Genomic DNA, 23265 nt, shown 5'->3' with positions numbered 1-23265 from the left:
GGAATTTTTATATTTTACAATATTATGATTTTTATTGCAGTGAGCATAAGAGACTTTAAGCATCTTACTAACCCAAAACCTTTAAATAACGGCATGTACAAATAGCATTTAAATCCACACTGTCTATTTTGAGATGTGTCTGTATTTCACAGTTCATGATGAGGAGATCACACGCAGGGAGATTCTTGTATTTGACCTGAAATTGCTTCGAAAGCAAAGTTTGTTTATTTGCAAATCTTTGCTTCCTAGCCATAATGATATAAAACATTAAAATTATAGCCCATAAAATCACATGCCAGTTGCCAGTTTGTAAAATCGTTTTCGTGATTGGCAAGCTATTATTATGGTGTTTAACATTAGTAGTTTCCTCATGGCCGTGTTGTTGCCGCTGTAAAAAATTAATACGTGTCTAAGTGTTTGCTTATCATATTACAACCATATAGTTCTGTTTAATTGCTTCATTTATTCATGCCATAACAGAGACAGATGTGCTAAATGCCACCTAGAATGAGTTGATCTTCCAGGGAGGCGTGACCGCTCAATTCTCGCCTTCCTCTTATTACAGCTTTAACTCTGGCTCAGCATACAAAACCACTAGAGATGTCCGGTACACTCCCCTTCATATCAGTCTCTTTACACGCACAGACAACGCATGGTTATTAGACATACGTGCCTATTTTTAAAATATATGTATTTACTTGTTTAAACAGGAAAGTCTCATTGAGAGACAATATCTATTCCACCAGGGAGCCCTGGGGCCTCATGTACGAAGACTTGCGTTGAAATCATAATAAAACATGGCGTACGCACAAAGATGGAAATGTGCGTACGCAGTAAAAAATTCACGCTGAATCCCACGCATGTTCTCTTTGTCCATCCCAATTAACGTGAAACTGAGCGCACGTGCATGAGCGCAAAACTCCTCCCTGCCTCTTTCCTGCTAATGACACTAGTTTGGCAAAACCAAATGAAAAAGCAATGGCAAAAGCACGCAAAAAGAAAAACGGTGTTATTTGCAAGTTTGTCGTTGGAATGAACTAGTTGAGTGATTTCCACCTGTTTAATCGACAGAGACAACAAAGCGTGTAGTTACATTTTTTTGAGAGGTGCACGTCAGTGATGTCGACGGCCACGGTGTAGGGTTATGCGTCAACGCCGAAGCATACGCGTGCGTTTGACGCAGAAGTATAAATCAGCCTTGAGATGCAGCACAAATTAGGGCTGGGCGATTTTTCCCAATTTTTTTCGATTAATTAGAATTTACGTTTTAAGACGATCTAATTTTGAATGAAATTGAGAAATCGCGATTTTTAAAAATATATATATTTAATACATTATAATGGCACCGATGCGCTTGGGTTCACTCTCTGTATGAAGCAGGAAGCACACCAAAAGCGCCTCTCGGCGACGCACAGCACCACGCCATGGATTTTAGAGTTCTAAACAGGTTTCTATACACACACCGGCGCCGCCCAGCCACGATTCACGAAGCACTTCATATTTCAGCCGGCCCACAAAGCGCCATTTGATTAGTTTTTATGTTAAATATCATGTGAATGTGCGCGTTTGGTGTGTGATAGTTTAAACTTTTGTGTCCGCGCCGTGTCGCGGCACTTCTGGTGTGTGACCTGCTTGACTGCCTGTTAAAGCGTTAAGTCATGTAGGATTTTACTTGTTGCACGTCTGTGTGGATTGTCAAGACATATTCCCTCATCAAGTCGATAAACTCGATCTCAACATGTATGAAGGACTTAAAGCCTGCCATGTGAAAAACCGCGCCGATCTTTTGGTTTGAACAAGAGTAGAGGTGAGGCCCAGTAGCAGGGAAAATGAAAGTACCCGCCCCCATGACGTCATTTAAGCGGACCTAGTTGAAAACCAGACAGATCAGGCAGCATAATAGAGAGTGGAGCAAAGCGCATCAAATGATCGGTATTTAAAAGGGGGAAAAAAGAAAAATAGATTTAATATATTATTTTATATTAGACACACATCTGGTGCTTGTATTTGCTCCTACTATACGTCCACAACTTCACACATTAGGTTAAATTAGGCTTTACAGTTTCCATGTTCAGTCTTTTACTTCCACTGTATCTTTTTAAGAAAAAGGCAGCAGCATTACAACCTGCCATTCAATCAGAAGACAAAGTCAAAGCCATGGTGACAGCCAATCTTTCCTAGGCTCAGCAAAACTTGCAAAAATACCTCTGTATTCCTGCAAGTGCAATATTTACACAAATATTACTTATTCAAATCTTCAGCAACGCTATTTAAATCGTGAATTTGTTTTACATTTATTTACACCTTGACCGATTTTTGTATGACATGGCCATTAAAAATACAATGTTCCTTAACCAGATGGTTTTTCAAGTTACTTTTAAAGAGAATGTTACTTCAGTCATGTTGTTGTAATGTTTTGAGAAGACTAGTAACAATAAGAAAAAATCGAAATCGTGAATCGGTCAAACTTTATAAAAAAAACCTAGATTTTTTTTTTTTTTTTTTTGCTAAATCGCCCAGCCCTAGCACAAATACAGAGCAATGAGAAAGTTACAGACGAATGTTTACATTCCAAGGCAAAACCGTTTGAAATCAAGTCGGACAGTTGGGCATAAGTATTGGTCATAACTGAATTTTGCAAAGTCCGTTCTGTCATTTCATAAAAAATGCAGTAACGTATTGTAGGGCAATATGAGAAACAATATCCAATTTTTTTATGGGGTGGTCCACCACGAGATTATATTTTAAACTTTAGTTGATTTGTAATGTAGCTGTGTGAACCAATGACTGTAAAAAAAATATGGACGACGCGACAGCCCTTTTTCCCATTGAACGCCTTGAGGGCAAAACACCTGCTTGACGGGCACAAACTGTCGCAAAAGACTGCTGAAATTGGAGCCAGACATGCGCAGAAGGATCGTCTGATGGAGCCAGAGGAGGAGCCGCGAAAATGAGCGGAGTCGAGCTTCCAACCAAACGCTTTATGTAAAATCAACCACGCCCCCCGAACTTCACAGCATGCGTTTGCTGTCATATCAACACAAATGGATGTAATAACGTTAACAAATATGAGGGTTTTGTATATTCAATCGCGCCAGCTCCAGGCCGCAACACATAACTTACTCGCGGCGTCGCTGGCTGATTCCGGCTTGCATGCGGCAGCGCCTGCTCGCTCGGCCGCCGCATCTGGCTCGATTGACTCGGGCTGGAATCGGGCAGTGAGTCCAGGCATCCGGAGTAGGTCCAGCAGAGGTAACATTAGTCAGTCTGAGCTCTAAGAGATAAGTCTCCGGCAGGCGAGAATCTAGCCGGAACTGTGTTTTGCTATCTGGGTGGCTAGGCGTGTATCAGCAAACTAATAAAGCCCGAAAAAAGCCCTGAACTTAGCGAATAAACAGTGTTCCACCAGGATCATGTATGTCAGAAACTGTAGTTTACTGCTGAACTCATTTTGTCATGGTAAAATAACACAGAAATCGAATAATAACACTTCAGTCTCCTGCCGAAGCTCAGACGCGCTGCTTTGAGAAACTGTCAATCACCGCTGTCAATCACGATGACACGCCCAGCATTAAATTACTGCTAAAAACAAACTGTTTACAAAAATGAAGATCTGCACCTATTTCAGCACAATAACCAGTGCCTTAATCCACCAGAACCATCTTTCGGGACATTTTATTGCAAGTGTAATATTTTTTTTTATTTGGGCTCAAGTCTCCTTCATTAACACGGAGGAGGCGGGCTTTATGACTTGTACTGCAGCCAGCCCCCAGGGGGCGATCTAACGGCCGAGACCTTCACTCAAACGTAGGCTTGCGGCACACTTGGTGTGAACATAAACCTCTGAATGTAATGCTCTCAAAGTTCAATGCAGAGGGACACGTTTCATTTCAAGGCAAAAGCGTTTAAAGTTTATCAAGTCAGACAGTTGGACATGAGTAATGGTCAGAATTTTGCAAAACCATTACCACTAGTGTGCGTTTCCAGTGCTCATCTGCATTGTCTATAGACTGGCTGCCAACACAATTTACTTTAATTCATTTTGGCTTGGAAGGTTGTGATCTGTGAGCGTTTACCTTTCTACTTGGCACTTACCAAGGCAGTAGTAATTATGCGCTTCATTAGGAAGGTTTGACGTCTGACCTTAGCTTGATTTGTTGATGTTAGACTTTAGATTAACACAGGCATGTGGGTCATTTGCCTCTGGGCTTTCAGGATCAGGGATGAGTGTAGTGTTTATACTGGTTCTGGGGTTTGCTCGTTGCGTGTGGTTTACTCGATGAGCTGGATTATTGCTGATTTGACATGAACTAGGATTGTTTGGTTCTCTCATTCTGGAGTTGTTGTCGACAGGTCTGTAAGCTCAATTAGATGTGAAGCAAAAGGTGATACCAAGGCTGTTGAATGTGATGATATTCATCCAGATATACATTCTCATGCATGCATACAGGAGTTGGACAATGAAACTGAAACACTGGAACAATCCACCAGTAAGAGCAGAGTGTGAAGGTTTAATTAAAATAATAATGTAAACTCCCCTTTTCATGCTAACCCGTCCCTCTTTCGCCACTCGACACTCCCACCTAAACAAACCTGGACTTTTCTGACTCTTTTCAAACTATAGGTGTGAAACCACTTTTATTTAGAAATTAAAAAATGGACGTGAAATTCTGAAGTATAAATACCGTAATGATATTTAAGAATAAAACGTATTCCAAAAGGTGTTTTATTTTTATTTATTATATTTGTTATGCTGTGAAAGTCCTGTAGTCAAACACCCTATTAGAAGCCAAAGTGCTTTACTAGATAAAGTACATGCTGATGGTTTAAGTATGCATGTGTGCAACTCTCTATATGTGTGTGTATGTCAAGGGGCAGAATGAGTTAGCAAGCTAATGTTGTTAGCCGAGCAAAGTTCAGCTGGTTAATGCTCTTAGCTTAGTTTTACTTTCTCAACTGCTAATACAGTGATCCAGCAGCTCGCTCCCACTGCCCACGATTGATCCATCTCAGTTTAATGAGGTGTTATAGTTCATCTTCACCTCTCATGTGCGTTTGTTTGGTTTATTGCTCACTTTAGAGGTTGTCAGCAGTTTTTGCGCAGCATGCTTTGAGTTAGATTAGGTTCTGTGTGTTTTAATTCCCTTGTTGTCGCTATAAAAATTTGATGTGTTTTTTAGGTCTAGCATTTTTGTTTTTTCCATGTACTGTGATTCTAACAGAATTCAATTTTATGGCCTAATATAAACACAAATGATGTCTCTTACTGAAATATGTAGTGGAAAACTCATGAAAGATTTGCGTTGTTTAAAAAATTCACATCAGTTAATGAGTTGGCTGGTGTTATTTTAAGGTCGCAGTGTGCTTGATGTCAAATGGTTGCACTCTGTGAGCTGCTGCTGGTACTTTTCGCTATTTTTACTACACTGTCAGAAATGCTGTGTTCCACACAATCCCTTCATGTTTTCCCAACACAAATCGATTAAGTTAACTTACTCGTCATCGACTTTAGCTTTAAGATTTAAAGGGCTAGCATTGCACCAGACCCTGTAAGTGGTTTCGTTTGAAAGTGTAGAATCTATATTTTATGCACATATGCATCACTTTGGTTTTTATTCTACTGTACAAAAGGTATTTACACTTCAACACACAGTATTTTGGATACCCGAGCTTGATATTTTTACATTGGTTCATTTTCATATTTTTGATATGACACATGTACAAGTTATAGCTCAAATGAAAGCTCTTGCCGGTGCTCATACTGTTTTAGCATTCTTTTTACTGAATTATATTCACAAATCAAACAGCTGCCGAATGAATCGCGGTGTTTCCATGAAGCAGAAGTGAAAACAATACATTCATGATCACTAAGCAGCCCCAGATAGCACAGACAGCTGTCATCTCTTACCTTATGCTGTGCGCTTCAGGGCCACTTCTCTCTGTTTTTGAGGTGATGTGCATAAGTAATCCTTTTCTATGTCTGATGTGGTCCAAACACAGTGAATTATGTTTTATCAAACAAAAGAATAGTGAAATATGTAAACAGTGATCGTCCCTGTGGCTTGTATAGCACCTCTCATCAGTTGGAATGCAATAACTTTTGCATAGATTATGGCAGAGACATTTTTCTTTTTTCCTATGATTACAGACATGTGCAGGAACCACCAAAATTAATTACAGCAACCTAGACCACACAGGTACACGTTTAAAATTTAGTTCATAAAATAAAAATACAAAAAGCGCCTTTTTTTTAGGTGTTTATTATAACACAGACAACATATACTGATATTTTATACACTTTCAATAGTGTTTTATGAAAATTCAAAGGGTTTTCTTTAAAATGATACCAAATTTTTGCATTTACACCTCTGCATGTGGATTTGGGAAGCTTTTAAATTTGGGTAGGCAAAATCCAGGCGGAAATCCAAAAATAACAGCAGAGTTTAACTGGTTAATTGTTTTGTGTTGATTAGGGATGCAACAGTTAACCAATTTTACTAATAACCACGCTTCAATTCGTCACAGTTAATTAATCGTAAAGGCACCGTGTTTCTGCAAAAAAAACTGCTGTAATTAAACAAAGTTATGCCAACTGTGCACTTGGCTGCCTGATTCTGACTAAAATGAGAATCATGATTTGGGGGCGTAAATGATGAAATAATCGTTTCATCTCGATTAATGTTCTCTCATAATTGTTTGAAGTCCAAATCGAAATTAAATTTTCGATTAATTGCACAGCCCTATTTCTGCGAGGAATCAAATTTAAGTCTGTAATCATATTTTTAAAATATTAATCTTTTCGAGTGCTGAAAAGAAAGTCTTGTTTTATTTCGGCTAGAATGAAAGCAGTTTTACATTTTTTAAAAACATTTTAAAGTCAATATTATTAGCCCTCAATACATTTATATTACAATATATTTATTTAAAAAAAATTTCTACAGATTTAACTATTGTTTTACATTGATTAACTAATTAACCAAATTAAGCCTTTAAATGTCACTAAGCTGAATACTAGTGTCTTAAATATCTAGTCAAATATTATTTTCTGTCATCATAACTGTTATTAGAAATAAGTTATTAAAACTATTATGTTTAGAAATGTGTTGACAATCTTCTTTCTGTTAAATTGAAATTGGAAAAAAAATATACCGGGGGGCGAATAATTTAGGAGGGCTAATAATTCTGACTTCAACTGTACAGTGAAGCTTCTGTAGCCAGGCTGTTTTGACAGACTCTGTGCTAATGCTGAAGGACTCTTCTCCTGGACCGCGTGCGTCCCCTGCTACGAACAGTGTTTTTTGTGCTGAGCTCACAAGACAATGGGTCCCTCGTTCCTGCGTGGGCGCCGTGCCCACTTCACACCGCATGAAAAGCTGAAGCAAAGCCACGGCCGCAGAGGAGGCTTGGCTCATAAACAGACTCTCCGCCAAAAAACCTGGGCTAAACAGTCCCGTGACTGAAAACATCTGCTGTTTAGAGTCGATTTGTATCGCACAATGCTGTCTTCTAGTCCCACGGTGTTCTCAGATCACCCTCTGTTTCTTATGAAGTAAACATCCTGCTTTGGTATTTTGCTTGTCATCAGATTTCATTGTCGATTTCTTGAAAAATGAAGCTTTGTTTTTCGCTTTATTCACAGATTTGTCTTTTTCCTGGACCCGTGCAACATAGACATCATTCAGAGGAAGATTAAATCCATGGCGCTGTGTGTGTCTCAATGTCCCACAGAGGAACTGTTGACGTACTACGACCTCAAGAGGTTTGCCATGATGAATGGTAAGGCACCCTGTTCGCCCATATGACATGTCTTCGCCCCTAGACATATGCCCATATTCACTTATTCCATAAGGGGGTGGGTGGGGGGTGGGGGGGGGGGGGGGGGGGGGGGGGGTTGATGTATATACACATATAGGTGTATATACACATATACACATAGATATACACATATATATATGATCGGGAGTTTTCCTGGATGTTAGTATGCATTTTTTTTTAATTATGAAAATGTTTATTTGACCACTTTTCTACATTGATGGATCACTTATCGCACGGGCATTCCTGACAAAAAGCTTGTGTTTGTGTGTATGGAAATATACGATTCACTCTCCCTGTTAAATTTGATCTAATCATGTGCTGAAATACAGCTCCTCTCCTGCTTTCACTTCTCATACTGACGGAGGGAGCGATTCGTTTGTGAATGAATCTCCGTTATGAACGACTCGTTCGCTAGCCGACAATCATACAAGTTTCTGGCAGTGCAGCATCTCTTTGTCATATTTCTTTTGCATTGTTTGCTGATTTATTCAACAAACCTAGCATAAACCGAGTGTTTAGTGCGAGTTGGTGTTACTTTGCCTTATGGTGAATGCAGTAAGTGACTATAGCTATTATCAATAACGTGACCTGTTTAGCACAAATTTCAAAACATACAAAAACGTAAAAAACTTAATCCTATGAAATGTTCTGCCTTTGTGCTTTGTTTTCTTGTTACTACACTCGTAGACAGCGCTTAAGTCGAGCATCTTCACGTCATAACACTGTCCTGACTAGTGCGGTTGTATGACATTTGTCCTGGGAGCACTGTACCAATGTGGCGGCGCTATAGACGCATGCTCAGGGTCCCTATGCTATATCTAGTGTATATATCTATGTCACAAATTGAGGAGCGGGGAAAGGAGGCGGGGTGGCATGACAACGCGGGGAATCCTTCACAAACTGAGGAGTGATCACAAACCGAAAGTGGCGAGAGTGTCAAAGTAGCCAGAAGTCATTCATTTTTTAACGAGAACCGGCGGCGAGAAACAGCGGCGCGTCTTCATTGGCTATGACGCAGTTCGGCGGAAAGCAATCAGAATGAAGTAGTCCACCGCTAGAGCGGAATTCAGAGAACACAGACCTGTAAACTTTGGTTCCGGCCACAGTTGTTCCCAAGAGTTTGATTATTGCGATTCCTGGATTTTCAATTATTAAAAATCGCGATGACGTGGGGCCCCCTAAACACGCGGGGCCCCCCCGCGGTGCGTGCCCTGCGGGCCTGTCCGCTACGCCACTGGCAAAGGCACACTTATAGCAGTGCGACATGGCTGTATATCAATACTGCTGGGAGGCGTACGTTGGCTCTTATGGTGCGTTCACATCAGACGCGGATGAAGTGTCAAGTGCGAGAGATTTACATGTTAAGTCAATGCAAAGACGAGCGCAGACATCATGCGATGTGATTCAACTCGTGACACTTCATTCGTGTGAATCGTGTCATGGTTGCGTCAAACGAGTTGATGGTTTTGTCTGTTTGACGCACTTAACAAGTGAATTGCTTGATTTGGGAAAATTTCAACTTCAGCAGACATTCGCGCAGCACTAACCGCATTAACTCTTGTATGGGTATGTTTATGACGAAGTTGCTGGTGTCTCCAGGGGAAATTCTCTTACTGACACCAGACAACAACTCATGAAACTGTGCTCGACTTAGTCGAAAACACCACTGAAAGCTTCCATCATCCAGGTTTAGTTTCTAGAGGAGTTAATGAACTCACAGAGCTGGGTGCATCTCTGAAAGGATCTAGTGCACTTAGACATGACGCCGAATGAATCTGCGCTGTTTTTCAGCCTTCCTAAAGCACATAAAGCACAGCTACTATCTTAATAAAATCCATGTTAGCCGTTTAGCAACGAAGCTAGACTCACCAGGTAAACAAAAGCCCTGCACTAAATGCAAATCTGTGTCTATTATGAAGCGAATTTAATGTGCGAATGAAGTGAGTCAAAGCAAACACTACTAGATTACTATGGTAAAAATACAGCAAGTACAAAATAAAAGAGAGAGATCGACTTAGAAAGTCGCTTACCTGTTCTATATTGATTCATTCAGCTGTAGCTTTACATTTATGCTGAGAAAATAGACACTTCAAAAATAATGTGATTAATTATTTATTATGCAAACTTTCAGAGTGTCTTTTATATATAAATTTAGATTGTTGTATCAGTGGTAATTTATCACTGCAGCAAATGCTTGAAGAATTGAGTGGGTGATTTATTTTTAAACATCAACATTTTCATGTTAATCTGGCCCACGACATTAAAATTTCTATGACTTTTAATTGGCCTTTTGCTTGTTCTGTACATTTAGTGGCCGATCACACCGAACACACTTTTTCATTCTGAACACGTGAGAAAAACAATGGGTTTTTAGTAGACAAAAAAAAAGAAGTGCTGTGCTTTTTTTTATGTCGCTAGGCACTGATTGAATCAGCTGCGTATTGTGTGCGAGTGTTGCTGTTGATATTGGTATATTTTGTGTGATCGGCCCCAAAGGCTCCATTCGTTTTTAAATGTTAATTTAACTACAGTCAATGTAATTAAAGCATTTGATAATATTAACTGGTATTAGCTGTTAACTAAGAAACAAATAACGCATTAATGAGCTAATAGCTAATAAAATGTTGTTGTATTTTTGTTAACTTGTATAAATTATGCAATTTCTAATTGTTGATTTTTTTATTGCACTAACTGACATTACTAATAAGATTACCATTACCATTATTTTTTACCATTATTGTAAAGTGTTATCTATTGTACTGTATTTAATTTATTTAAAAAGTGTTTGCCCTGAACATTTGGATACAATTACGCAATACACCATGTAGTTTTCAGGTTGTTACACCCGTTAAAGTAATCTTTTTTTTTTCGAGCAATATCATGAAAATGCCTTATATCGTAATAAAAGCCTCAGTAATTAATGGCAACAAGAAAATCTGATAAGATTATGAGCCTTATAGCCACACATAAAATGCAGGGCTCGAAATTGCGACCATTTTGGTCGCATATGCGCCCGAAAATTAATCTATGCGACCTCATAATATATATGGGAGCATTAGTGCGACTGTAGATAATGGTTGTAGTGCGACCTGTTTTGATTTTTTTTAAAAACGTGCTGAATCACTCTTCCCTGCCGCTATATTGGTTTATATAAGCCGTCAATCACTCAAGGTATTCCGCTGTCAGATGACAGGGAAGGAGCTTTTATGACCACGGGAAATGCAAACGGCTGAAGAGTGAAAACTTAAAGCACACAGGTATGCAAACCCCACCTAAAGTTGTGGCGCAGATAAGAGCGATCATGACATGTGGTGAATATTGATCCGCCAGCTGAGATCAATCGAGTACGTGCTTTTCGGAGAAAGCGCCCGAATCTCAATGCGTTATATTCACTGCATGTTCAGCGCAAATGTCCGCTAAACTGTACATATCATCGCCAAAGAAGCTCGCCTTTACTAAGTTTACACTGAAACTTCGGCTCATAACAAACAGCGGTATTGCGCCGGTGGTCATCGGAAGAATTCTGTTCAACCTGCTCATAAATTGGGTCGGCTGACTCGCCTGCTTTCCACTAACACAGAAAAATGAAAATCAGCTCAGACTGAACATTTAAATTGACACAAACTAAAACCAAAACTTTTAAAGAGTGATAGAAGTGAGACTTTACTTAATTTCTTTTGCCTATTCTTTCTTGAGGTGTATGTATTTTTTATTTAGTTACTGATGACTGTTTTGCAGCTTTCAGCCTTGAATTTAATATTTTATTATAATCTTTTGTTTGTTTTGTAGCAGAAATTGTATTTATTAAACTGACATGCATATATAAACAGCAGTACAAAATAAATATTTTTACTGCAATGCTTCATTTTTGTTTGATGCAAACTATAGGCCTACATTTATTTTTCATAAAGTAACAGACTTTTTAGCAGATAACTTGCATTCAAGCACATTCAAGGCAGTATGATGATGACAAATGTAATTCATTGCTACTATTATTGTCATTTTCATCATCATTAATATTTTCAATTTGAAATTATTGCACACAAATATCAATGTAACAACCGGTGCTACCAAGTAAAAAAGTTAATTTCGAGCCCTGTAATGGCTGGAGAAGATACAAAGGAATTGCTCATTTATATGATCACCACCCCGGGTGTGTGGCTGTCCGTGGAGTTCTCAACTCACGACACGCATATGTTCCTGTCAGGGTTGAGCTAACTAAACAAAGATTCCACTGACCCATCTTGCTGTAAGGTCTCTGTTGTTTACAGGCTAGCCTTGCTGTCTATAAGGTTTGACACGTTCCATCTGACACCAAGGGTCAGAATGAATGACATTATTGTTTCTCTGGGGTTTCAGTGTGTTTTCTGTGCAATCGCTTATGAGGACCGCTGATTATGTTACTGGAAGTCTCGTTTATACTGAATGCCAAGTTGATAAAGGCTTAACTTTAAATCTTTAGTTTTTCCAAAAAATTTTATTCTGGTATTATTAATTACATCTCATGTCATTTCAGTTCCCTGAGACTTTCGTTCATCTTCGGAACAGAAATGAATACATTTTAGAACAATTCCTAGAGCTCCTTTATCCTGTATAGACAGCAATGGTCCAGATACATTCAAAATCCAGAAAAGGAACCAAAAAACAATCAAACTTGACTTCAGTAGTTCAACTAGAATCATCCAAAGCTCCAAGAACACTTTTTGTGTTTATTAGTTATTATTGTAGTTATTTTAAATAAAAACTGTAAAAAAAAAAAATTGTTTACCACAGGCAGTACAACGTATTGCCGTTAAGGCCCCGATATACTTGCATATACTGAACCTAAACTATTGACAATACTATAACGGACTTCGACATTATTAGAACAAAATACTATACTGAAATTGAACAACACACTGAAATAAAATAATTTCGAACAAAATCTTGCAAAAACAAAGTTCTTTTTGAGTTTGTTTTGAGAGTTCGAAACAGTTCACCAAAGCAAACTTTTGGCGCACTTTGTTTTGGCTCCTAAACACTTTTTAAATTACCATTGGTCTGTGACAATTACGCAATCAGTGGCCGTGTTCTGGAACTTCTTTGACTTTCTTTGTATCCCATATACACTGAGGTAAGGTGTTTTTTGTAAGGTAACATCCAATTTAGCGACATAAATAAACTGGAGGGTCAAGTAGCAGAGCTGGTACAGATATATCCGCACCTGTACATAAGACTTAAAGGGAGTCACACACTGGACGAGAAGTGACACCTCGTCTCACCATGTCTTTTAAAGTTCTAAACCCTGTTTCATTCGAAGTTTGTCCGAGGCAAATAAAAAATGTAAACGTGTATTGCACTGCGATGGTGCTTCTCGTTTGTCCTGCTGGAGAAGGGTTTGCCTTCTCGTTTGTCAGGCTGGAGAAGGGTTTGCCTTCTATGTTACTTCTTCTCTCTGAACCACCATTGCTGTGATTAGGGGTACACTGATGCAAGCAGCATGACACATCTACAACCCCACATACTGCAGCAAAGGGGTGATGAAAGGTTTAAAAATGGTATACCACCATTCAGCTTTTGGGAACTACTAATTTTGGATATCTTTATTACGACTGCACAAAATTGGAAAAAAAAAAAACGAACATATTTTGTTTGTCTGTGATCAATAAATATAATTTCACAAGATGCCTTATGACTCCGTATGAAAAGAATGAACTGTTTTAGATTGACTGAGATTTTTTTGTCTGGGAGTATCTGCATACAATATAATAAATTACAAGCTGAGATGAATACAGTTGAACAAAAATGCAAATTATTGAGGTACAGAAATTCAATAATTATTGGTATAGTAACACTATAGTCTTCATTTTATAAATAACTACATACTATTAATCTGTAAAAGCATCAAATTTATAACGTCTTTGCTTATTTAGCTTGAAAACTTTCATGCTATGCCTTGCTATTATAAGCCCTATAATATATATATTTGACATTGCAGATTCTGCTATGTGACAGTTTCAGTTACGCACATTGCAATATTGATGCTGAAGCTATACATTGTGCAGCTCGCATGACCATGAATATAACTGAGGTGATGTTGTGTATGATGCATAATCTTTCCCTTTCCCCTTCTATGTTTTAGGGTCTGAGCTTTGCTCGTATGAGTTACCTGGTCATAAGTACCCATCACTTCCTGAGCGCTTCGATAAGTGTCCCAAACTTCCAGTACCAGAGAGGTAGTGTGAAACGACCACTTAACAAACAATCTCTTCCTGTAAATCAGCTTCTTTTCCCCCTTGATCTGTCCTCTATCCTCTGGTCCTTCTTTATCTCTGCAGCAAAGCTCTTCCAGTGTTTAACCGCTGCACGCCGGTGGACATCTCCTGCTATGCTAAGTTCGCAGAAGCGGTGGTCACGTTTGTCAGCGATAACAGCATGCTAAACAGGCTGATCGCCGGGGTCGCAGCCAGCAAAGAGATCATTGTTGGCTTGTGTCTGCTGGCGTTAGGTAACGGCTGCCGAGGCAGTTTTCTGATTGCGTGTTTCTCTGCGAATTGAGTTGAAATGGATACTAATAGTCCCTGATATCCATATCAAATCAAGGCTAATTAAAGGGATAGTTCACACAAAATCATTTAATTATTGCGTACATCTGTTTGAGTTTCTTTATTCTGTGAAACAAAATAAGATACTTTGAAGAAAGTTGGAAGCCTGTAACCACTGACCTCCATAGTAGAAAAAGCAAATACTGTGGAAGTCAGTGGTTACAGGTTTTCAGCTTTCTTTAAAGTATCTTCTTTTGTGGTAAACAGAAGAAACATTTAAGAGCTTTTAACCACTGTGAATGCATTTTCATGTTTGAGTGATCTATCTCTTGAGGTTTTATACTATTAAGCAATAACAAATAAGTATAAGGCTCACTGTTTGTAATGATTGTATTTTGAGCCACAGCGTAGGACGTCAGATTCTGTCAACTTTTTAAGATTACGGCATTTGGTTGCTGCTGTTAGGTGGAAACCTCTTATCATTATAGTTATACTATAGCTCTAAATTTAACTTTTACATTTAATTATTTACATTTCATAAATTTAAGGAGCATATAGGATATTCTTTGTTTAGCATTTGTTGAAAAGCGGTAGCCAATACTATTTTAAGGCCCAATCCTAATTCTACCCCTTAGCCCTTCCCCTTACCCCTACTCCTTCGTTTTGCCTGTACCCGTGAAGGGGTAGTGGTGTCCCAGTTCTCTTTAGCTTGAAGGCGTAGGGCTACGGGCAAGGGGTATACACCCCTTCAAACAAAGATTTTCCAGGACTACACTCGAAACCAAGGCGTAATAAAATTTCCCATAATACACCAGCCACAGCTGCACCCAAGTAAGGAGTATTTTTCGTCATTATTACAAATTTTTACTACAAACAAACAAACATGTTTCAATATATTCCTAACCGTGTTCATGCTTTACCATAATGCTTTAAAAAAAAAAAAACGCTAAAATAAAAAACGCTAAATTTAGCTATCTATTTGCGATCTGTAATCCCTAACAATAACGTTTACATTTACGTTTAGTCATTTAGCAGACGCTTTTATCCAAAGCGACTTACAAATGAGGACAAGGAAGGAATTTACACAACTATAAGAGCAACAATGAATAAATGCTATAGGCAAGTTTCAGGTATGTAAAGAAAGTGTAAGAAGTAAAACATTAGTAATTTTTTTATTATTATAATTTTTTATGTAGTTAGTGGAGGAGTCAGAAAGGGAATTGCATATTAGTAAGGAAAGTGGAGACTAAATAGTTGAGTTTTTAGTTGAGTTTAAAGAACGAGCCTCCTCCATTCGGCCTCTTTACTTTCTCTTAACTTTACTTTTACTTTTTACAACTTTAGAAAAGGAAATGGTGGAAACACACTCCACTGAAGACATCCATTAGCCTACATATTTAATTTCCTTTGTTAAGTGCGAAGATATGTTTCAAAACTGTTTCTAAATTCAGTTTTGATTTCCAGCAATTTAATAAATGAACAATAATCTATAAAAATCTAAACTTGGTTTAATTAAAACATATATAAATATGCATATAATAAATAATACAGCTAATAAAAATAACATTATACAAAAGCAAATTGTCATGAATAAACAATAAAGAGGTAGTGGTTTTTATATTTATGTAGAAAATAATAATTTTTGTAATATTTAAATTCTTTAATTGTTTTTATATGTAAAGATATTTGTGCGTTTCTGTACATCCTCTGTGTATTAAGCAGTGTGTAAGCTTTTGTACCGTATAGGTGCATAACTAACGCGCTCTGTGCTGGACTTCAGAGCAGCTTTTAGTTGATCAATGGTGCTGTCTATTTCAGTTCCTCAAAATAGCCACGCGCCAACAATTCACTTAAACATACCTTCATTTTAGACCAGCACACATATGAGTCTAAAAAGTGGTGCAAATGAATTTACTATTTAAACAACGTGTCACAAAACATGAAAATAAGGGTTGCGCTGGTCTGAAAACAGCAACAAATTGTGCCAAATACGTTTTGCGCCTTATTGCGCTGGGTGTATGATAGGGCCCATTGTCTTAACTTATGGATATTTATAGATTTGAGTCTACATGATATAACATATTTCCCCACAATAATAAATTCAGCAAGCCAAAAAGCTATTTTAAAAATGACCTGCACTTAAATAGTATTTTCAGGTCTGATATAATTCATCAATTTAAAACAATCAGAAATGGACAAGAATGCAGTCAAAAGTAAAAGCCAGATAATAAAAAAAAAAACACTAGAATCACTCATTGTCTTTCATTTATAGATAATTTAATACTGCATGATACGTTTACTTTTCCCACACAAGTATATTCCGCAAAATGTCCTTGTCGCAGAGCAATGTATGTGAAAGAATGAAAAGACTCGTGTAGCCACCTTTGCTTCTCCCCTTAACTTGAGAATATGATTGGCAGAATCGTAAAAATGCTCGATTAAGATCGTCTAGAGCAGGGGTGTCAAACTCAATTCCTGGAGGGCCGAAGCCCTGCACAGTTTAGTTCCAACCCTGCTCCAACACACTTACCTGTAGGTTTCAAACAAGCCTGAAGGACTCAATTAGTATGATCAGGTGTGTTTAATTAGGGTTGGAACTAAGGCCCCGTTTACACTAGTGCGTTTTAGTTTTAAAACGGCGTTTTAGAATGAAAACGATCCACGTCCACACTCGCGTTTTACCCAGCGTTTCTGAACAGCTCTCCGTCCACACCAAAACGCTGAAAACGCACATTACGTGACCACACACACACACTTTGGCAATCGCTGGAGCCCATCTACCCAGATGAGAGCTCTGCTAGTCGGACTTCTCATCAAGCATCTCCCGCTGGATCTAATCTCACTATATTTATTAAACGTGATATTTCATTCATCTTGTTGTCTTTATCTAACGACATATTCCCTGACTTTGGTCATTGGAATCTATTACTTGTTCTCAGGTAACGTGTTTTGGCTAAGCGCAAAGATAAGTTAATGATTAATGTAACCACGTAGCCTACATTCTGTATATTGACTGATCGCTTGCCTTTATTTCCTATAATGTATAAACTTATTGTATGTTATACTTTTATAATGGCCATTATCGATTATTAAAACTGATATTCAGCAAAAGAGAGGGTATGTTTCGTATTTTCACTGAAATTGAAAGGAGGCAGTTGTTATCGGCTCCGTTTTGTTATAAATATCCACACAGCGAAGATGACGCTCATGCAGCACGACGCCTCAACATTTCTGCTGTCTGTTTAGTTGTTAATATTAAAATAAAAATAGGCAGTTCCTTATATCAAGTTTACATTTTATTGTTGAGAAAATGAAACAACGAAGCCAGGGTGATGTGAATGAAGTTATAAAGTACACTGTTCCCTGTGAAGATTGACGCGTGTCCTTGGTATGTTTTCCATATCAAACTGAGAAGAAGAGATGCAGCCTTGATCAAACTTGCGAAGTCTGAACTTACACGGAGAAGATTCAGGACTGAACTGTGTGTTAGGCTACTTAATATTGAGGAAAAGCCCCAATCAGAGAGGCGAATGTCTGCAGCCCCGCCTCCGTTTTCAGATGTCTCCGTCTTTCCCCATCCACACTGAGACGGAGCAGCAGCGTTTCAGAATGAAAACGGCCTCTCCAGCGTTTTTGAAACGCTCCGTTTTCGGCGCTCGAGAACTCCGGCGTAGTGTGGACGGTTGGTGTAACCGTAGCAAAACTTATGCGTTTTCAAACTAAAACGCATTAGTGTAAACGGGGCCTAAACTGTGCAGAGCTGTGGCCCTTTTGGAACTGAGTTTGACACCTGTGGTCTAGAGTGTCGAATCGAGATCGCAATCTTTTTACGATTAATTGTGCGGCTCTAGATGAGACCCACAGAACCGTCAAGATTTTTACCCACTGTTGAAGTCTGTGAATAAATCAACACCTGAGTAATGCATGAGACTTCATTCTCCATATGAGAGGTGTCTTTAAGCTGCCATCACTGTTAAATAAGTTTCAGTAGTTCAACACTTTCTCTTTGGGTCGTTCCATTGTTATTACACAGAACTCATTTTTCAGATTTATGGTTTTGTTTTATTTTTATGTTTGTATTGATGTGATTTTTACGAAAATCGGGTTTAATTCCATGTCAACAGCTCTTTTAGAAATATTATCCCTAGGATAAAAACATGACGAGTTCAATACTTATTTTCCACGCTGTATATGAGGTTTCCATTTGACAGCGACAATCTGCATACTTGTAAAGCTGAATGCAATATTAGTCCAGTCTGTAGTCTTGCTCTAACCGCTGACCCTGTTTTGTGCATGCCGCAGTTCTGTCCATGATCCTCATGGTGATCATTCGCTACATCTCTGCTGTTCTGGTTTGGATCCTCACTGCACTGGTGGTTTTGGGTTCTCTGGGCAAGTCTGCTTTCTCTTCTCTTTTCTCACCTCCTCCTAAACTGAGAGCGACACACTTTCACCTTCGTTCATTTTTTTGTAAAAGCTATTCTCAAATGTAAAGCAACCAAGCAGTGAAGTTATACAGTATGATTGATTGAAGTGTTTTTGACCATTTGAGCATCAGCCGAAGTTAGCAGGTTTATTCAAATGGTCTTATCCTGCTTTTTTTTTTTTTTGGCTTCTTTTTAAAATAATTTAAAACAAAAAGTCATTTTTAATCAGATTTTGTTAGAATTTGTTTGTTCTCTTTTTAATTAATAAATTTAACTTGGTCCGTTGTCGTAGATATTAGCCTATTAGCATCATGCATTGAGCGACCAGTATTAAATATGTATTTATTCATTTTTTTGCTAAAGGCGACACGGTGGCTCAGTGTTTAGCACTGTCACCTCACAGCAAGAAGGTCACTGGTTCGAGTCCCGGCTGCGTCAGTTGGCATTTCAGTGTGAAGTCTGCATGTTCTTCCCGTGTTCATGTAGGTTTGCTCCGGGTGCTCCGGTTTCCCCCACAGTCCAAAGACATGCGCTATTGGTGAATCGAATAAACTAAATTGGCCATAGTGTATGAGTGTGAATGAGTGTGTATGGATGTTTCCCAGTACCTGGTTGCAGCTGGAAACATATGCTGGATAAGTTGGCGGTTCATTACGCTGTGGTGACCCCTGATAAATAAAGGGACTAAGCTGAAAGAAAATCAATAAATGAATGAATTATTTTTTGCTCATATCACCTAAACATTTAATTTGATTTGTAAAATGTAATTTGGTAACATTTTAGAATAATGGTCTATTAGTTCATGTATATACTAACATTAAGTAAGTATGAATAATCTTGTAAAGCATTTATTAATCATAGTTCAACATTAACTAATGCATTATTAACATGCAATGTTATTGTTTGCGTTAGTTAATGCACAGTGAGTTAACATGAACCAACTTAACATTAACTAACGTTACCAAAGATGAATTACTATTGTAACAAATGTATTACTAATTGTTAGTTCAGTCATTTCCTTCGGCTTGGTCTCTATTTCAGAGGTCACCACAGCGGAATGAACCACCAACTATTACAGCATATGCTTTAAGCAGTGGATGCCCTTCCAGCTGCAACCCAGTATTGGGAAACACCCATACACAGTCATTCACAAACACGCACTTACACACTACAGCCAATTTAGTTTACTCCATTCCTGTATAGCGCATGGCTTTGGACTGTGGGGGAAACCGCAGCACAAGGAGAACATGCAAACTCCACACAGAAATGCCAACTGGCCCAGCCGGGACTTGAACCAGTGACCTTCTTGCTTTGAGGTGACACCGCTACCCACTGACCCTAATTATTAGTTATCGTGTTTTATTTATAATATTTAAATTTTTTATTATTATTTTTTTTTTTAGGAATTTAATTTTTTTACTCAATTTTTTTTTTTACTTTTGATAAGTTTTTTTATCTTCTCAAGCAATACATATTTGTTAGGTGTAGAAGTTACTTAACAGTTATCTTTTGTAATACTGTATGTTGTACAGTAATGCTTTGATTAATGTAACTTGACTTCTAGAAAGATTCCATTTAACGTGAATTATGGGTATTAGGTTTGTCACATAATATGCTGATATAATACTTCCAGAAGAATCTACAGTTGAAGTCAACATTATTAACCCTCTAATTATGCATTAGTAATTTGCAAAAAAAAAAGGCAACAAACAAAAATTTTAAAGATAATTGAAATAAAAACAAAACAAAACAAAAAGAAAACGCTTGTCAGATACTACTTGATGATGTCATTGATATGCAAATTAGTGTGTGACATCATCTGGCAACATTTAGCTACTTTTTGGGTAGGCTTTAGCTACTTTTCATTGGAAATAGTTAGCAACACTAAGAGGAAGTTGACATGCTTGTTGTTAAAGTTACTGGTGACTTGAACTAGGATGAATGGTTGAAGTTGCAGCTCCAGCTCTAGCGATGAAGAAATGACTATTGTTCACCAGTGCAATAAGTAGCTCCACGTTCATATCGCCTCTGGGCATCTTCTTCAATGTGCGTTCGCACACTGAATATACTGTAACTTCAGCAGCTCCGTGCAAAAGAACAAAAGTGCCAATCTGATTGGTGGAGGTTTTGACGCGGCATGTCAAAAAAAAAAAAAAAAAAAAAAGTATGAGGCGTTTCTTTAAACATGACGCTTATACCCCTGCCGTTTTGCGCATGGTGTGCACGATCCCATTGGCACCCTTTATTTAGCCACAAGGCGTTAAACGTCGACGCTGTGCACGGGCCTTAATGTTTTTATAAATATTTAAAAACTGCTTTTATTCTAGCCAAATAAAACTTTCTCCAGAAGAAAAAATATTATAGGAAATACTGTGAAAAATTATTTGCTCTGAAACCCCCTCGTTTCAGCAGGGTGTTTTCACACCTCTACTTTGGAAAAAGTCAGAAAAGTGGGCGTGTCCAGCTCTGTGTCGGGGGAGTGTCGGAGGAACAAAAGAGGGATGGTGTGGGAGTGTCTATTTGGGCACGCGCTGAGTTTCAGAGTCAAAACACACACACGGGAGAAAGTGGCTGTGTTTACATGGGCATCTGTAGTCGAATTATTTGCCAAATTATTAAATAGTGGACTTTAACTGCAGTTTGGCTCTTTCCATCAGGAAATTCATTCATGCCCCTCGCGACAAACGAGATATTTGATTCGATTTAGATATTTGATTTGATTCAACTGCTCTAAGCGTGTATTTTTCATGCAATATTTGATACCGCACGGAGATTGAGAGAAAAAACCCTAAGCATTTCCCAGAAACTTAGATGCACACGACAGGTAGCGTCAGAAAGCCGCGTGTGTTATTCCGGTCACAAAATGCGGTGAAAATCCTCCACGAGGTTAAAGGTTGGTTGTGGTGCTAACATGTTTACACTCGATGCAATAGTTAGTTCAATATGAACAAACTGAATAAACAAAGAGCACTGGTCGCTCACTTACCAAATCTGTAGAGAAAGGACAATCACCAGCAGTAATGAATATTAATGAAGTTGCACAATAGAGCGCGCTGATTGGTTTGAACCAAGCCTTACTCATGCGTTAATGCATCACACTGTAAGACGTAATAAGACACACTCTGGCACAGACGTCCAGTCTGCACGCTGGAATACACGCTATTATCTCATGGACCCAGCTTCAAAAATTAGTTTCAAACCGGAAGTACGAATTTGCTTGAAATAACGCAAAAACAACCAATTTACACTTTTTAGTGAAATATAGGTGTCCTAATAGTGTTTTAAGCAGTATGGGACACATATACGACTGTCAACAGCTCAAAAAAATGTGTTTTCGTGACCCTTTAAAAATAATTTGGAAAATATTTGAAAAAGAAAAACAGGAGGGCTAAAAATTTTGACTTCAACTCGATCTAGACCAACACAATGTCATCATTAACAATGTGTGAATTTCCCATGTGTTCCCAGGAGGCACCAGCGTTCTCTGGTGGTTATATATAGACTACAGGATGACGATGAATGAGACCATGACGAAAGATCTGACTGAAACCGAAGAACCCAACGGTGGCATGAAGCCCACTAAAGACCACGCTCAAGGACTGCTCATCTATGCCGTTTCAGCCACTGTATTCACTGTAAGGATGAATGAGATGAGATCTGGACTGCTGTTTTCTGCTGTGTCGTGCTGCTGATGTCCACCTTCGTTCTTCCGCAGGGAATCTTGTTGCTGCTGATGTTGTTCATGAGGAAGAGGGTGGCTCTCACCATTGCTCTCTTCCACGTGGCAGGGAAGGTTTTCATCCACCTGCCGCTGTTGGCTCTGCAGCCCTTCTGCACCTTCCTGGCTCTGTCTTTGTTCTGGGTTTACTGGATCATGGTCCTGCTCTTCCTCGGCACTACTGGTAAGATGAAGATGATGATGATTATGATGATGTCTGTGGGTTTAAGCTTCACTAAATAAGGCTGCCATGGCTATAAAATTTGTCTGACGATTAATTGTCAGAAATAATTGCGATATATGCAGTTTAATTGTGTGTTTTGATGCATTAACAATTAACACAGGAACTACCTGAATTCTATAACTACTAGAATTTCCATAGTGGCCATTCTCATATAAGAAGTCATATTGTCAAGTACTGGTGTCACCACATAGATATATACACTGGAAATCGCATACGGACCCTGAACATCCGTCAATAGTGCCGCCATATTTGTAAAGTGCTCCCTACGTGAAGATGCTGGACTTTAGCACTGTATATGGATGTAGTAATGAGCAAACAAAGAAAATAAAGCACAAAGGCTGAACATGTCATAGGTAAGATTTAGTTTTTTACGTTGTTGTATGTTATTATGAACTTTTGTGCTAATCAGGTAACGGTATTGATTATAATACAGTCACTTACTGCATTGACCATAAGGCAAAGTAGCACCAACTCGCACTAAACACTCGGCTTATGCTAGTTTTGTTGAATAAAATCAGCAAACAATGCAAAAGAAAT

At 38.5% G+C, this 23265-nt stretch overlaps 1 protein-coding gene across 18 annotated transcripts in view; it reads left to right on the top strand.

Annotated features, from left to right (window-relative positions):
- The window catches only part of slc44a1b (solute carrier family 44 member 1b), a 68784-nt gene that overhangs the window by 17855 nt on the left and 27664 nt on the right, over nucleotides 1-23265 (top strand). For 6 of the 18 annotated variants that reach the window (XM_021481097.3, XM_021481096.3, XM_073922492.1 and 3 more), the window contains exons 4-9: nucleotides 7640-7776; nucleotides 13937-14030; nucleotides 14133-14302; nucleotides 18642-18731; nucleotides 22235-22401; nucleotides 22482-22668. In XM_021481097.3, the coding sequence (XP_021336772.1) occupies nucleotides 7640-7776; nucleotides 13937-14030; nucleotides 14133-14302; nucleotides 18642-18731; nucleotides 22235-22401; nucleotides 22482-22668 (845 nt within the window). The remainder of the gene's footprint in view (nucleotides 1-7639; nucleotides 7777-13936; nucleotides 14031-14132; nucleotides 14303-18641; nucleotides 18732-22234; nucleotides 22402-22481; nucleotides 22669-23265) is intronic. The other 12 variants (XM_073922494.1, XM_073922493.1, XM_073922496.1 and 9 more) reach the window with 2 other exon arrangements.

This window comes from Danio rerio, chromosome 14 (assembly GCF_049306965.1).
Source record: "Danio rerio strain Tuebingen ecotype United States chromosome 14, GRCz12tu, whole genome shotgun sequence".
Classification (NCBI taxonomy): Eukaryota; Metazoa; Chordata; class Actinopteri; order Cypriniformes; family Danionidae; genus Danio; species Danio rerio.
Note: the sequence above shows the minus strand (reverse complement) of the source record. Positions and strands in the feature narration are given on the sequence as shown.